The sequence below is a fragment of the Ursus americanus genome, chromosome 7 (genome assembly GCF_024610735.1).
Source record: "Ursus americanus isolate L20-20 chromosome 7, mUrsAme1.1.p, whole genome shotgun sequence".
Lineage (NCBI taxonomy): Eukaryota > Metazoa > Chordata > Mammalia > Carnivora > Ursidae > Ursus > Ursus americanus.
The window spans coordinates 62,223,641-62,238,182 of record NC_142133.1 but is presented as its reverse complement, the minus strand read 5'-3'; the positions used below and the strand labels follow the sequence as shown (position 1 = coordinate 62,238,182).

General features: G+C 45.3%; 1 protein-coding gene across 1 annotated transcript in view; it reads right to left on the bottom strand.

The window, feature by feature from the left end:
* The window catches only part of CAPN13 (calpain 13), an 85,933-nt gene that overhangs the window by 521 nt on the left and 70,870 nt on the right, over positions 1-14,542 (bottom strand). Inside the window, exons 19-22 of the mRNA XM_045809138.2 lie at positions 13,172-13,247; positions 11,024-11,152; positions 9,783-9,838; positions 9,135-9,192 (exon numbers count right to left, since the gene is read on the bottom strand). Of these exons, the coding sequence (XP_045665094.2) occupies positions 9,166-9,192; positions 9,783-9,838; positions 11,024-11,152; positions 13,172-13,247 (288 nt within the window). The 3' untranslated portion in view covers positions 9,135-9,165. The remainder of the gene's footprint in view (positions 1-9,134; positions 9,193-9,782; positions 9,839-11,023; positions 11,153-13,171; positions 13,248-14,542) is intronic.

The following is a 14,542-nucleotide window of genomic DNA, read 5'->3' as shown; positions in this document are numbered from 1 at the left end:
GCTCCCACAGATACTGTGTGGGACCAGCAGACAACAGAGGAAGCACATGGACCCCGTGCTGCTGAGGCTGGGCCCGTTCCATCACACCCATGGCCACCCAGTGGACAGGAGTATCTCCACCTCATTCTCCAAAATTCCTCGGAGGCAGCCACTGCAGGTACTCTGCCCTTAGTCCACACTGCAGCCCGTTAAGCACCTGAGTGCCTGTGGCAGAGTGGCGGGCAAGGGCTGGAGTGAGCAGGCTGGAGGGGCTGAGACCAGGAGCAGCTAGGACGACAACAGCCCTGTCCTCTGGGCCGGCAGAATGCTGGTCTGCTGGCTGTGGATTCCCGTAGAAGGGTGGCTTTTCTCATGCGCACATCTCTTGGATTCAAGTGATATTCTTGTATGGATATTTATTCTACAACTATAGTCAGCCAACTTTCCTGGCCACGTGGTAAAGACTTGATTCTTCTTCTCTATCTCCCTCCTCTTCTCTTGAGTCTTAAACTCTTGTCTCAGTCTGTTTACTAGTTTGCTTATTTATTTTTCATAAAAGTCCAGCCTAATATATATAATTTAAAAACTCCAATTGTATAACAAGGCAGGAAGAAAAGCGGCAGTCCCCTGTCCCATTCGCGCCTTAAATTCCTCTCTCCAGACTCGGTCTTTGATGCGTACCTCCATATTTCCAAGTGATATGCCCGCACGGTTATCCCTGGACTTGTCAATGTTAAATGCCTAACTTCTCATGCTGGAATATTGGGCTGGCATGCTCCTGAGCCATTCCATACCTGCACTTCTCCCCTCCTTTCTCCAATAAATTTATGTCACATCTTTTTTTGTTAAATCAATATTCAATTTTTAGTTTATTACAATTATGTATGTACTGTTCACTGCTGAGTGAAAAAAATACTCTAGGATCACTTTTTTTTTTCTATAACTTTTTGTTCTTCCAGGAGTTAATAATTGCCTCATTTAAAAAATCTGCTTAGTCTACGTCATTATCCTAATAATTCTTCCAAAACTCTCCAGCAAAATTTTAAAACTCTTCTGAGCACAATTTTACCCATGATTAAGCAATCAGATAAACTACTGGTTCCATTTTTTCCCAAAGATCACTCTTCCTCCTCGTTGGTCTTCTTCTGCTCTCTTTCTGCAGGACTTCCCTAGCTAGTGAAGGACCAGGGCTGGATCTTGTTTCCTGGATGCCAACTCTTCCTCTCTTGTGGTTTCTGCCCTTGGAGTATGCAAGTCATTTTTTCTGTTGGATACAGTTCTCTTTAAACGCCCGATCTGGAAGGCTGGACACCCTGGGTTCTACAGTAATCACCAAGTGTATGTTGGCCAAAGCAGGTAGGGAGTTTCACCTCTCTAGAGGCAAATCCAGACTCCCAACTCTCAAAAAGAATGTCTTTGGTCTACAGGACAGGAGAGATGGATTTACTAGGAGAAAACTGTTGTTGGTAGATCAGCAAGATTAAGACCACTGCTGCTCATACGTCACCTTCATGCAGAGTAGGAGAAAGTGGCCCATTCCCCAGGATAGTTTACTTCCATATAGTGGTAAATTGTTATAAATAATAACTTTGTTACACTGAGGCACTTTGCTGCCATATTGAGAGTAGATCAACACGCATGTGGAAGACATTAGCTAGACAGACTCTCAGCAGAGTGTGACTTACAGTACATTAAACCTCTGGACTTGAAATCAATTAAGATCAACATAGCCTTAATTCTCCAAGCACCATATACCAATACATTGGGTGTTAGCATTTTTTAAAGCATGAGCTTGATACTTTAAAACTATTTTAACATAAACATGGCCTGCAAGAGGACAACGAGGGTACATGCTTCATTCAAAAGAAATAGGTATGATGGGAGGGGAGGAAGAAGAGTTGTCTGGTTCCATATGTCTATATCCTACTTTACTAAGTGAGAGCAGAACAGATGGGTTAAAGATGAGAGAGAGGAACAGAAGTGTTCTCCCAATGGGAGTACATGCCAGCTTGCCTGGTGGGTCCAAGCAGACTGATGAGGGGGCTTTAGCAACCCTAACCTCTGGGGAGAAGCTCACTTAGCTCATCTGACAAGGCCTTTGCTTGTTCTAGTGAGAGCCTCATTTCCCAGAGAGGCCAAATAAACAAGGAGAGGGAATTTTCCTCTTGGTTGGATGTTGGCCAATAGTGAGAGTCTCTTTGCTAACCTGGGAGTGATGGAAATCCTGGAAGAAAGTAACTTTGACTTTGTAGTAGCAAAATAAGAGAATGTTGGGCAGAGTTGAAATGTGCCCTGGTGGGGGGGTGCCAGAGTGGCTCAGTTGGTTAAATGTCTGCCTTTGGCTCAGGTCGTGATCCCAGGGGCCTGGGATCAAGCCCTATATTGGGCTCCCTTGCTCAGCGGTGGGTCTGCTTCCCTTCTTCCTCTGCCCCCTACCCCTGTGCTGCTTGCTCTCTCTCTCTCACTTTCTCATTCTCGCTCTCTCAAATAAATAAATAAAATCTTAAAAAAACAAAAAACAAAAACGGAAAAAGAAATGTGCCCTGGACTCAGGAAAGCAGATTTCAAAAGGGTAAGAGGATCAACAGGTCAGACAACAAGCCTTCTATAAAAAAATATAGGTCATGATGTACTAGAGATTATAACAAGATAATGTTAATTATCTGCTTTCCAGTAATCCTGATGGGCAAGAAACTAGACAAATAGCTGATAACAGGAAGAACTGGGTTGAAGACAACATTTACAAAAATTGGGACAAGAACAAAGGAAGACACGAACCTGAAAGGGCAATTTCTCTCAGTCATTTGGGAAATTGTTATTGAGTGGTTCCTCTGTGCTACGCTTTTTGCTATGTGCTAAGGAGATAGCAACAAAAAGACATTTCTAAGCTTACAGTCCAGCAGGGAATACAGACATCAAGCAGGTAATTAAAAGCGTGTTGAATCAGCAAACTACAAATAGAGGGGAACTTTCTCAGCTTGACAAACAGTATCTATGAAAATCCCACAGCTAACATTATATTTGGTAAAACACTGTTTTCTCCCAAGATCAGGAACACCAAGGAGACAAGGGTGTCTGCTTCCTTCACCTTTAGTCAGCATTGTCCTAGAAGTTCTAGCCAAGGAAATTAGATAAGAAAAATAAAAAAGGCATCCAGATTGGAATGGAAGAAATAAAACTACTTGTAGTTCTACAGATGACATGACTCTGTAGATATAAAATCTTAAGGAATCCCCTAAGAACCATCAGAACTCATAAATGAGTTCAGCATGGTGGCAGAATATAAGATCAACGTATGAAAGTCAATTTTATTTCTATACATTAGCAATGAAAAATCTGAAAATGAAATTATTTATAATGGCATCAAAAATATAATACTTAGGAATAAATTTAACATAAAAAATGCAGGACTCCTACATTGAAAACAATAAAACTTTGCTGGAAGAAATTAAAGAAGATCTAAAACAATGGAGAGAAATCTCGTGTTCATGGATCAAAAAGCTTTAGACTGTGAAGCTGGCAATATTCCCCAAACTGATCTACAGATTTATGTAATTGCTGTCAAAATCCCCCTCTTTTTTTCCTGCAGAATTTGTCAAGCCGATCCTAAAATTCATACGTAAATGCAAGGAACCCAGAAGTATCAGAGCAAACTTGAAAAAGAAAACCAAGCTGGAAGACTCATGCTTTCTGATTTCAAGACTTACTACAAAACTGTAGCAACCAATACAGTGTGGTACTGGCATAAGGACAGACATAGATCACTGGGACAGAATGGAAAATTCAGAAATAAATCCTTAGATTATGATAAGTGGACTTTTGAAAAGGGTGCTAAGACAATAAAATGGGACAAAGAATAGTCTTTTCAACAAGTGGCACTGGGACAACTGGATATACCCTTGCAAAAGAACGAAGATGTTACATCACACCACATACACAAATTACCTCAGACAGGACCAAAGACCTAAATGTAAGAGCTCAAGTATAAAACTTTTAGGAGAAAAACACAAGAGTAATATTCATGATCTTAGACGAGGCAATGATTTCTTGTATACAACATTGAAAGTGTAAGTGACACAAGAAAAAAGTAGGTAAATTGGACTTTGTCAAAATTAAAAATTTGTGTTCTATAAATGATACAACCAAGAAGCTTAACAGACAACCCGTAGTATGGAAGAAAATGTTTGCAAGTCACATAGGTGATAATGGACTTGTAACTAGAATGAATATATAATATATATATAAAGAACTCTCACAAGTGGGTAACAAAAAGTTAAATAAGCCAATTTAAAAATGAACAAAGGACCTGACTAGACATTTCTCCAAAGAAGATACACAAAGGGCCAGTAAGCACTGAAAAGAGGCTCAACATCACGAGCAGTCAGGGAACTGCAAACCAAAACCACAGCGAGGTATCACTTCACACCATCGAGGACGGCTATAATAAAAATGACAGACAATCATAAGTGTTGGCAAGGATGTGGACAAGTGGGAACGCTCATTCACTGCTGGTGGGAATGCAAAATGGCACAGTGGCTCTGGAAAACAGGCCCTGAAAATGTTAACATTGTTACCATATGATCCAGCAATTCCACTCCTAGGTATACACACAAGTGAAATGAAAGCTCACATCCATGCCAAAACCTGTATACAAACATTCACAGCAAAATTCTCCCCGATATGCAGAAAGTAGAAACAACCTGAATAAATGTCCATCAATGGATGAATGGATGAATAAAAGATGGTATATTTACAAAATGAAATATTATTTAGCACTAAAAAAAATGAAGTCTTGATACATACTACCACGTGGATGAAAGAAATCAGTTACAAAAGACCACATGTTGCATGAGTCCAATTATGTAAACTGTCCAGAATAGGCAATATAGATTCAGAAAGCAGATTGGTGGTTTCCCAGGACTAGAGGGGCGGGGCAAACATAGGAAGCGACTGCTATTGGTCATGGGGTTTCTTTGTGTAGTGATGAAAAATGTTCTAAAATTATATTGTGGTGATGGTTGCACAGCTCTGTGACTACACTGAAAACCACTGAACTCTGTATCTCAAATGGATAACCTGTATGATGTGTGAATCACATTTCAATAACACCCTAAAAAAGGTAAGGAGTGGGCAACAACAATAAAGAGTTTTGAATGTTATGATCAGGGTAGTGTGATAGTGAGTAAATAATATGAGAACCCAATCGGGTTAAGACCCAAAGGATCAGGACTTATGTAACTAACCCCAGGGCTGAGCAGACAATAGGGGAAAAGGACATGAGGTTGGGAAAAGAATGAAACACTAGAGGGAATAGAGGTAATGCTGGGGTGGTGGGAATAGAGCACAGGAAGGAGGAGAGACATAAGTTATGGTTAGGTAAGTGGGCAGCAGCCAGATGATACAGGCCGCGTTCGTGACTTTAGATTTTTCTCGAATAGTAACAGGAAGACATCAGAGGGTTTTAACCTGCGGAGTACAGTGATTGGATGTGAATTTTTAAAAAGTGTGCTTAGGCTGCAGGAAATTGACTCAAGTGAAGTGGGTGGATATAGGAAAATCAGATAGGGAGCCAATGCAAAAGTCAGGGAAAGAGATGATGTCTGAGAAGTCCAAATTGAAGTAGTTCGAGGGGAAAGTGGGAGGTGAGGATGTAGAGACAATTAGCTCTAGTACGAAGTTTGGCTGTAAAGGGAGGAGATGGAGTTGTGGCTGGAAGGGAATAGGAGAGGGAGGAAATTTAAAAGATAAGCATGTTTCGATGGGAATTGGAAGACTCCAGAAGAGAGAGAGAGAGGAAGATTTAGTATTCAGAACACAGAGGAGAGAATTCATTCCTTCGGGGTCTTGTGAAGGGGGAAGGTAATGAGATCCAGAACACCCTCAGAGACAGATGCCCTCTAGCATAACAGGAGGAAGGTGGGAGGTGGTTATAGATGAAAGTGAGTTTGTAGATTTGGATGCAGAACTTCTTCACTCTCCTGCCTCCAATTCTGCACAGCAACCCATCAGCCAAGAGTGAATGGATCTACTTTAAAAGTATGATGTCAGAGGGCCATGATTAATGAGGAAGACAGGGGAGTACTCTTAGGGATGATGACAGGCATTAGTGAAAGAGGTGAAACACACATAACCTTGCATCTTATATTATACTTCCTTCTTACCTAATGTTCAGAACAGGAAGTGTAGAAAAATTAGTTAAGAGGGAATTGGGACCCTGTATAGGAGAAAGAATAATGAGAAATAGTCCAGTTATTTCCAAAGTTCAGGCTTTAGGTCCTGCATGCTGAATTAGCTTAAAGATACAATTGAAGAATCATTCCTGACGTTAGAAATCATGCTGATTGGAATAGGAATCAGGCAGACTGGAAATGGGAAATATTCACATGCTCTATTTTTAAAAAGAAATGAAAGGGGAATTCAAGAAAATACAGGTGAATCTAATTAACTTTGATCTTTGCAATGTTTGTTAACTTGTGTTCGTTAAGATGCACCAAGAGTTCATCGGGAAATATTTATGCTAAAATATCATTTCTTTATGGAGAGAATGACTGTGTCTTGATTTCAAGGTACACAGTTGGGGTTTCTGCTATAGTAGTGTGGGGTGTGGGCTATGTATCTCTAAGGTCTGTTCCCTGAAAATAAACACATAGAAGAAATGTGACATAGGCATTAATTTTTCAGCACACTCCTGCTAGAGGGATAGATGCTAATGCCTACAGATGTGTGAACAGCTGCATAGTGAGGTAATGGTAGAGCACGGCTGGACCCAGCTCTCATCTCCCCAGGGTCTGATCATTTCTGTTGCTCCACACATTAGCCTTTCCTGTGATGACTGATTGCCTTTTCTCTTTGGAATTTCAAGTTAAGAATTCTAGAATGAAATTGGGCCTCAATGTGAGCCAGGAATCCATCAAAATCCTAGAGGAGAACATAGGCAGTAACCTCTTTGACGACGACCACAGCAACTTCTTTCATGACATGTCTCCAAAGGCAAGGGAAACAAAAGCAAAAATGAACTTTTGGGACCTCATCAAGATAAAACGCTTCTGCACAGCAAAGGACACAGTCGACAAAACTAAGAGGCAACCCACAAAATGGGAGAAGATATTTGCAAATGACACTACAGATAAAGGGCTGGTATCCAAGATCTATAAAGAACTTCTCAAACTCAACACCCGAAAAACAAATAATCAAGTCAAAAAATGGGCAGAAGACATGAATAGACACTTCTCCAAAGACGACATACAAATGGCTAACAGACACATGAAAAAATGTTCAATATCATTAGCCGTCCAGGAAATTCAAATCAAAACCACACTGAGATACCACCTTACACCAGTTAGAATGGCAAAAATGGACAAGGCAGGAAACAACAAATGTTGGAGAGGATGCAGAGAAAGGTGAGCCCTCTTACACTGTTGGTGGGAATGCAAGCTGGTACAACCACTTTGGAAAACAGTATGGAGGTTCCTCAAAAAGTTAAAAATAGAGCTACCCTATGTCTGTACCCCCAAAGATACAGATGTAGTGAAAAGAAGAGGCACATGCACCCCAATGTTCATAGCAGAAATGTCCACAATAGCCAAACTATGGAAGGAGCTGAGATGCCCTTCAACAGATGAATGACTAAAGAAGATGTGGTTCATATATACAATGGAATATTACTCAGCCATCAGAAAGGATGAACAACCACCATTTGCAATGACATGGATGGAACTGGAGGGGATTATCCTAAGTGAAATAAGTCAAGCAGAGAAAGACAATTATCCTATGGTTTCACTTATATGTGGAACATAAGGAATAGCACAGAGGACATTAGGGGAAAGAAGGGAAAACTGAAGGGGGGAGTCAGAGGGGGAGAGGAACCATGAGAGGCTGTGGACTCTGGGAAACAATCTGAATGTTTCAGAGGGGAGGGGAGTGGGGGGAATGGGTTAGTTCGGAGATGGGTATTAAGGACGGCACGTGTTGTAATGAGCACAGGGTGTTATACATAAATAACGAATCATGGAACATTACATAAAAAACTAATGATGTACTGTGTGGTGACTAACATAAAATAATAATAATAATAATAATAATAATAATAATAATAATAAAAGAAACTGGGCCACTATTTTATACCACATACAAAAATCAACTAAAAAAGCATTCAAGATTTGAATATAAGACCTGAAACCCTAAAACTCCTAGAAGAAAACATTGGGGATAAGCTCCTTGACATGGATCTTGGCAATAACATTTTAGATTTGATATCAAAAGCAAAAGCGACAAAAGCAAAATAGTCAAGTAGGACTGATAGACATTTTTCCAAAGAATACATACAAATAGCTAACAGGTACATGGAAAGGTATGGAACATCATTAGTCATCCGGGAAGTACAAGCCCAAACCCCAATGAGATATCATCTCACACCTGTTAGAATGGCTATTACAGAAGAGACGAGAGATAACATGTGTTGGTGAGGATGTAGAGAAAAGGGAACACTTGTGCACTGTTGGTGGGAATATAAATTGGTGCAGCCGCTGTGGAAAATAGTATGGAGTTTCCTCAAAAAATTAACAATAGAACCATCATATGATCCAGCAACTAACTACTTTGGTGTATTTATTGAAGGAAACAAAACACTAACTCGAAAAGTTATATTTACCCCATGTTCACCACAGCATTACTTACAAGAATCAAGAAATGGAAACAACCTAAGTGTCCATCAGTAGATGGATGGATAATGAAAATACATTTTAAATACAAAGGAATATTACTCAGCCATAGAAAACAAGGACATCCTGCCATTTGTGACAACATGGAGAGAACTTGAGGGCATTATGCTAAGTGAAATAAACCAGAGAAAGACAAATACTGTTATGATCTTATTTATATGTGGAATCTAAAAACAAAACAAAACAAAACTCATAGATACAGAGAACAGACTGAATGGTTGCCGAAGTTGGGGGTGGGGGGGGTGGGGAAATGGGTGAAGGTGATCCGAAGGGACAAACTTCCAGTTACAAGATAATTAAGTCCTGGGATGTGATGTTCAACACTGTGGCTATAGTTAACAATACTGCTTTGTGTACGTATTTGAAAGTTGCTAAGAGAGTAAATTGTAAAAGTTCTCATCACAAGGAAATGATTCTAGAGCTGCCATGTCTTACCTGCGCTCTGGGGTTTGCTCCACTCCTTGCTTCAGTTGTACATGACCAGGTTCATCCACTGAAAAATAAACATCATCATTATAACATAGTTCAAAATTTGTTCGCTTAATACAGAGCAAGGCAAATGATACCCTCCTCCCTTGAAAGATCTGAGTCTAGTCTTATCAAACCTTTCCAGCTAATTCCAACCCAGCAGGAGGTCTCAAGCCCCCATCAGAGCCTATCTTTCGCTACTCCCTGAGTAGGTAGGCAGTGAGAGGCATAGCCAAGGTTGACCAGCTGGCTGAGCCAGCCAAGGTTGACCAGCTGGCTGGGCCAGGAGGCTCTTTCTAAAGCTCACTGGGAGTAAGTTTAATGTACAGTGAGCTCAGCAGGTGTTTTTCAGTTCCCTCTTGGATTTATGACTCCCACATAATCCTCTGCTTTATTAAGCTATTGGAAAAAAATAAAATCTGTCTGCCAGGATCCTAAAGCAGCCTTGGCAGCCAGCAATATATAAAGGCAGTAATTGGAGGCAGGGGGGCCGGCAGCTTGGCTGGCCTTTGACAGACTATCCAATATCCTCAGGGAGAACAATGCCCCCTGGAATCAGGAGAGGAGAGGTGGCCTGGGACTGTGCCCTGTGTCTGGGAGACGAAGGCACCTCACCTCCATTTCTGTCAGGTAGAGTCCTCTTCCATCCTTGGAGAGGTTCTGGAAAGTCTCTAAAGAGGAGGAGAGAAATCAGGACAGGTCAAGGGACATAAAAGCAAATATGGTGATTCTACGTAAAGTACTCTCTCACTCTCTGCAGTGTGCCCAGCCCTCCTCCTTGTCTCTTGCCAGCCAAATCCCACACCTGTGGGACAGCTCTCTGACCGCTCTGGCCCACACACGCTTCTCCCTCTTCTCAAGTCCTTGCACTCTGCACCCTTCCACATATGGCTGAGGGGATGTGTGGGCCTGTCTTATAAAGCATACTGTAGGACGCCTGGGTGGCTCAGTCAGTTACGTATCTGTCTTCAGCTCAGGTCATGATCCTAGGGTCCTGGGATGGAGCCCCGCATCAGGCTCCCTGCTCAGTGGGGAGCCTGCTTCTCCCTCTCTCTCTGCCTGCGGCTCCCCCGCTTGTGCTTTCTTTCAAATAAAATTAAAAAAAAAATATTCTATGGGCACAGTTTGGGGAACCTCCCTTGTCCAACTGAGAACTCTCTGGAGGTTTATACCTCACCCTTCTCTTTTATGCTCCCCTGACTCTGTTCTCTTTATTAACTGCCTGGCTCAGAGCTGTGGGGTTTACAGACTCCTGCTGGGGACGGGGTGAGGATTAAGGTAAGGCAAGGCCCCACTTCTACCCCAAACACAGCTCTCGAGCTGCATTATGGCTTGAGGTTTCACATAGGATTTCACTGAAAAAAAGGGGTAGGCTGTTAAGAAGTGTCCAAACGTCTGACCTACATAGTTGAATTTCTGGAGCCCTGGGAACCCCCCCATACCCCCACCTATTCACTCGTGTGTGAATTCCTTCAGCAGAGACCCCAGTCATTCATTGCAAGACTACAGTTTAGGTTTAAACTGTAAACAACATGGAGAGGGGACACAGTGAGTTAAATTAATCTTGTTCCTAAAAGACGCACTAAATAGGACGATGAGGAAATGAGAGACCTGGGATAGGGGAGTGTCCTGGACAGAAAGAGTACAAAAGGGACACAGGGGACCCAGACTGACTATACCATTACACAGGCTAACGTTGGCTCTGCGTCTTGGAGCAAGGGCTCCTCATGCACGACTCCAGCCCACCCCGCTACTGAGGCCCTGTCTAGGCCTGGGGCAGGAGGGCATTCCTGATCCTCTCCTATGTTTCTTGGTCATTGAGAAGGTCTCCAGGATGTCGCCCAGGTGACACTTACTTGCCATGGCTTCAAGCCGCAACAGGAGGCAGACCAGGCTAGGGAAGCTGACCCTGCCGCTGTTGTCACTGTACCGGAGGGTCATGAGCTCCAGCAGCTCGTCGCTGACGGAGGTCCCTGCAAGGAAGTCTGGGCCACGGGGTGGGTTGGTGAGTGGGAGGAGCTGGGAGCAGGTCCGGTCCTCTGACATGCGAAGTCTGAGAAGCCCGCCCGGAGTGGTGGCCTTCCAACACTTTCTTATTCAGTCTGGCTCAGGGGCCAGCTCACTCCACTTCCTATTTTTAATGGTTTTAGAGTTGCCTCCTCCTTCTTGGCTGCTGGGCCCCGGTGACATTGTTCTGGAGTTTGGCCGGATACCAACTCTAGATACTCAAGACACTGACTGCTCTGGGGGCACGTTAGCCTTCGCCACCATCGGATAATTTCCATGTGTACGGGGGGCTTCCAGGACCCCTGGAGTTTGCTCCCAGCCCTGCCTCTGTCAGGCCTCTCTCTGTTGGTGACCTCGTGAAACCACCTTGTTCCCCGACCCCATGACTGCCTCTGCGTCTTCGGCGTGAACGCTGCCAGTGTGAGCAAGTATGGTCCCTGCAAGTGGGCGATTCAGTCCTAAGTTGGCGGGTCAGGAAAGAGGCTGGTCCTCAGAGAGGAGACCATAGTCAGAAGGTGGCCACAGGTGGGCGAGACACAGGCACCTTGCTCTCTTTGGGCCTGGCTGTCCTGCGTGTTTAGCTATGAGCTCCAGGAGGCACCAACCCCATAGCAGACAACAGCTAACTGGCGAACGGCCATGCCTGCAAGCCTTGCGGGCCAGCAGAACCTTGCAAGCCAAACCATCCGTCAAGGGGGTGAGCCTGGTGGCCTGTGAGCCCCGTGCACCAGATACATTCTGTTTCTCCAGCAGGATTAATAAAATACGAATTCGAAATGCCATTACATAGGTCATGCACTCTCCAGCTCGCCACATTAAAAAAATCACCCTTTTCTTATGCTCAGCTCCATGGCCCCTTTCCATTATCTGCTTGGTCCTTGAAGACTTTTTAGTTGGATTCCAACTATTCTCTGCCTCCCTTTTATTGTTCCGGAGTCATTAGTGTGGTCTCCTGGAAGATTTCATTTTTTGCTGTAGCTATTCACGGGTTCTGAGAGTGTGGTCCCCAGACGAAGAGCATCGGCCTCACGTAGAAACCTCTTAGAAATACAAATTCTTGAGCCCCACCCAAGCCCTCCTGAATCAGAAGTTTTGGATGAGGGATGAGGCTCATCAATCTTTGCTTTAACAAGCTTTCAGGGGATTCCAGTATACACCCAAGTTTGAGAACCCCTGCTCTCCGGTAGGAAGAATTAAGGGGAGGACAGGCGCTAAGGGAGAAGAGGCTTCTCCCTGCTCTCCGGGCCGGGGGCCCTCAGGAGAGAGAACAGTGGAGCCTCTCCTTCCAGCATTTACCTGGGGGACTCTGATCTTCCTTTTTTTTTCAAGGAAGGTGGCAGTTTTCTGACTTAACCTGTTTGCGATCCACTTCCGCCGCTGGCACAGGGCGGATCACAACTCCTGATCAGAGCGTAGTGGAGACAATCAAGTGAGATGACCTGAGCACGAGCTCTCCCCGAACCCTGAAGCTCTCAGGCGCCCTACGGTACCCCTATCATCATCCCAGTACTGCAAGCTCCTGCCTTCTTGAAGCAGACAGATGGCATCTGACTTCACTTAGCTCCAAACCCTCTGTGAGGAGAGCACATCCACGGGCTCTCAGGGGTTTAACCCTGACAGCCCCGAGGTTGAGATGGAGTCCCTAAGGCCAGCTCCAGTTCTGGGAGGGGCTCAGTGACGTGGGGTTATTGCCACACAGAGCTGTTTAGAGACAAAAGGCAATTGGGAAAATTTACTGGCACACGAGAACTCAGATTGGGAAGGACGGTGTCTGAGCCATGAGCCTGGAGGCCCACAGAGGCTGGGGTAAACCAGGGGAGGACATGGAGGCTGCCGCCCTGCTCTCTCCTGAGCACCCAGCTCTGACATGCTAGCCTTGCCGACAGCATGGGAGCGGCGTGCACCTCGCTCTCTCTCCCTCTCTCTGTCTCTCACACATGCATCCCACCATCACCACGGCCCCAGTCATGACGGCTCCAAGGGGCCCCTTGCTTTACCTGTATCCTTTATAGCCTTCCACAAATCCAAACTCAGGAAAACTCCAGAGCGCTGCTGGGTGTTCCAGAAAACATTCTGATTTGGGAAAGGAAGCAAAAAGTGCATGTGAGTGCCCTCGCCCACCTTGAACAGGATGTCCTGGGGAGAGAGAGGTCCTGGAAATCCCTTTCCCATCCCTGGAGGCTGCTTTAATAAACCTTGAGTGGGCCCAGCTTGGAGGCAGCTCGCTAAGGCCCAGGGGAGGCAGCAGTGGGCGCCACCTGGTGACACCGACCACCCTGGCTGCCCGCAGTGGGGCTGTGGGTTCCTCTCCCAGGCCTGTACCTTCCTCTCTCCCAACCTCCTTTCGTCCTTCGCCACCTCCTAGACTGGGCTCCTGACACGTGGCACCTTGCTGCGTCCGGAAGGGGTAGAGCTCTCTCAAGACTCTGCAGAGGCTGGTGGTTAAAAGTGCAGGTTTTGCAACCAAACCACTGGGTTTAAATGCTGGCTCGACTATTTACCGCTGCGTGACCGTGGGCAAGTGACTTCATCTTTCCAGGCCTCAGTTTCCCTACCTGCAGCACAGCGCCAAATGCAGTACCTGCCTCACAGGATGGCTGCTAGGGGTCAATGAGCACGTCATTAGGAAGAGCTTAGGAGGGCGCCTTGAGCGGTAGTGAGTGCGTGTAGCAGGCAGGTGGGGACCGCGTCCCAGGTCCTGGCCCAGCTGTGGGACGTAGCGGCCCTAACACAGCCTTGTCCAGGGCGGCTCTCTGTGCACCCCGGACTTTTCTACCTCTCCCCGGTTCTCACCTGAGCCCTGATCAGCCCGGCCCTCCCTGGGTGGGAAATGGAAGCTCGGGCAGGTGACCTGCTGGAAGGAAGCATGCAGCCGCCCCCTGGCTGGACTCGGGCTCCCGTCTGGGCCTCTGCTCAGCTGCCCCACAGGAGTTGTTCCAAGGCAAAACCCCCAGCAGGTGAGTGACCCAGGCCCACAGGGGCAACGTTTACTGTGAAATAGCAGCCCAAGAACGTTTTCCGGCCTTATGTGGCTTTTGGTGAGTATATAGAAAGCCCTCAATTGGGAGTCTACTCACTCATTCACTAATTCATTAGTTTGGTCCTTTGTTGGGCATTTTTGCATGCCTGCTGTGTACGAGACACTAAAAAGGTGCTGAGGGAAACAGATGAACATGAGGGCGCCCCTGCTCTGCAATCTAACGGGGTGGGGGGGACATATCAGCCATTATAATGCCCTGTGCGTCCCCCAAGTTAGGGACTAGGTGATACATCAGGGGATAGCCCCACGAGAACCCCTTATTATTGTGGGTTCAAGTGTTAGGAGCTGAGGGGGACGTAACTGGGCTTGGGGGCAGGCGAAGCCTCCC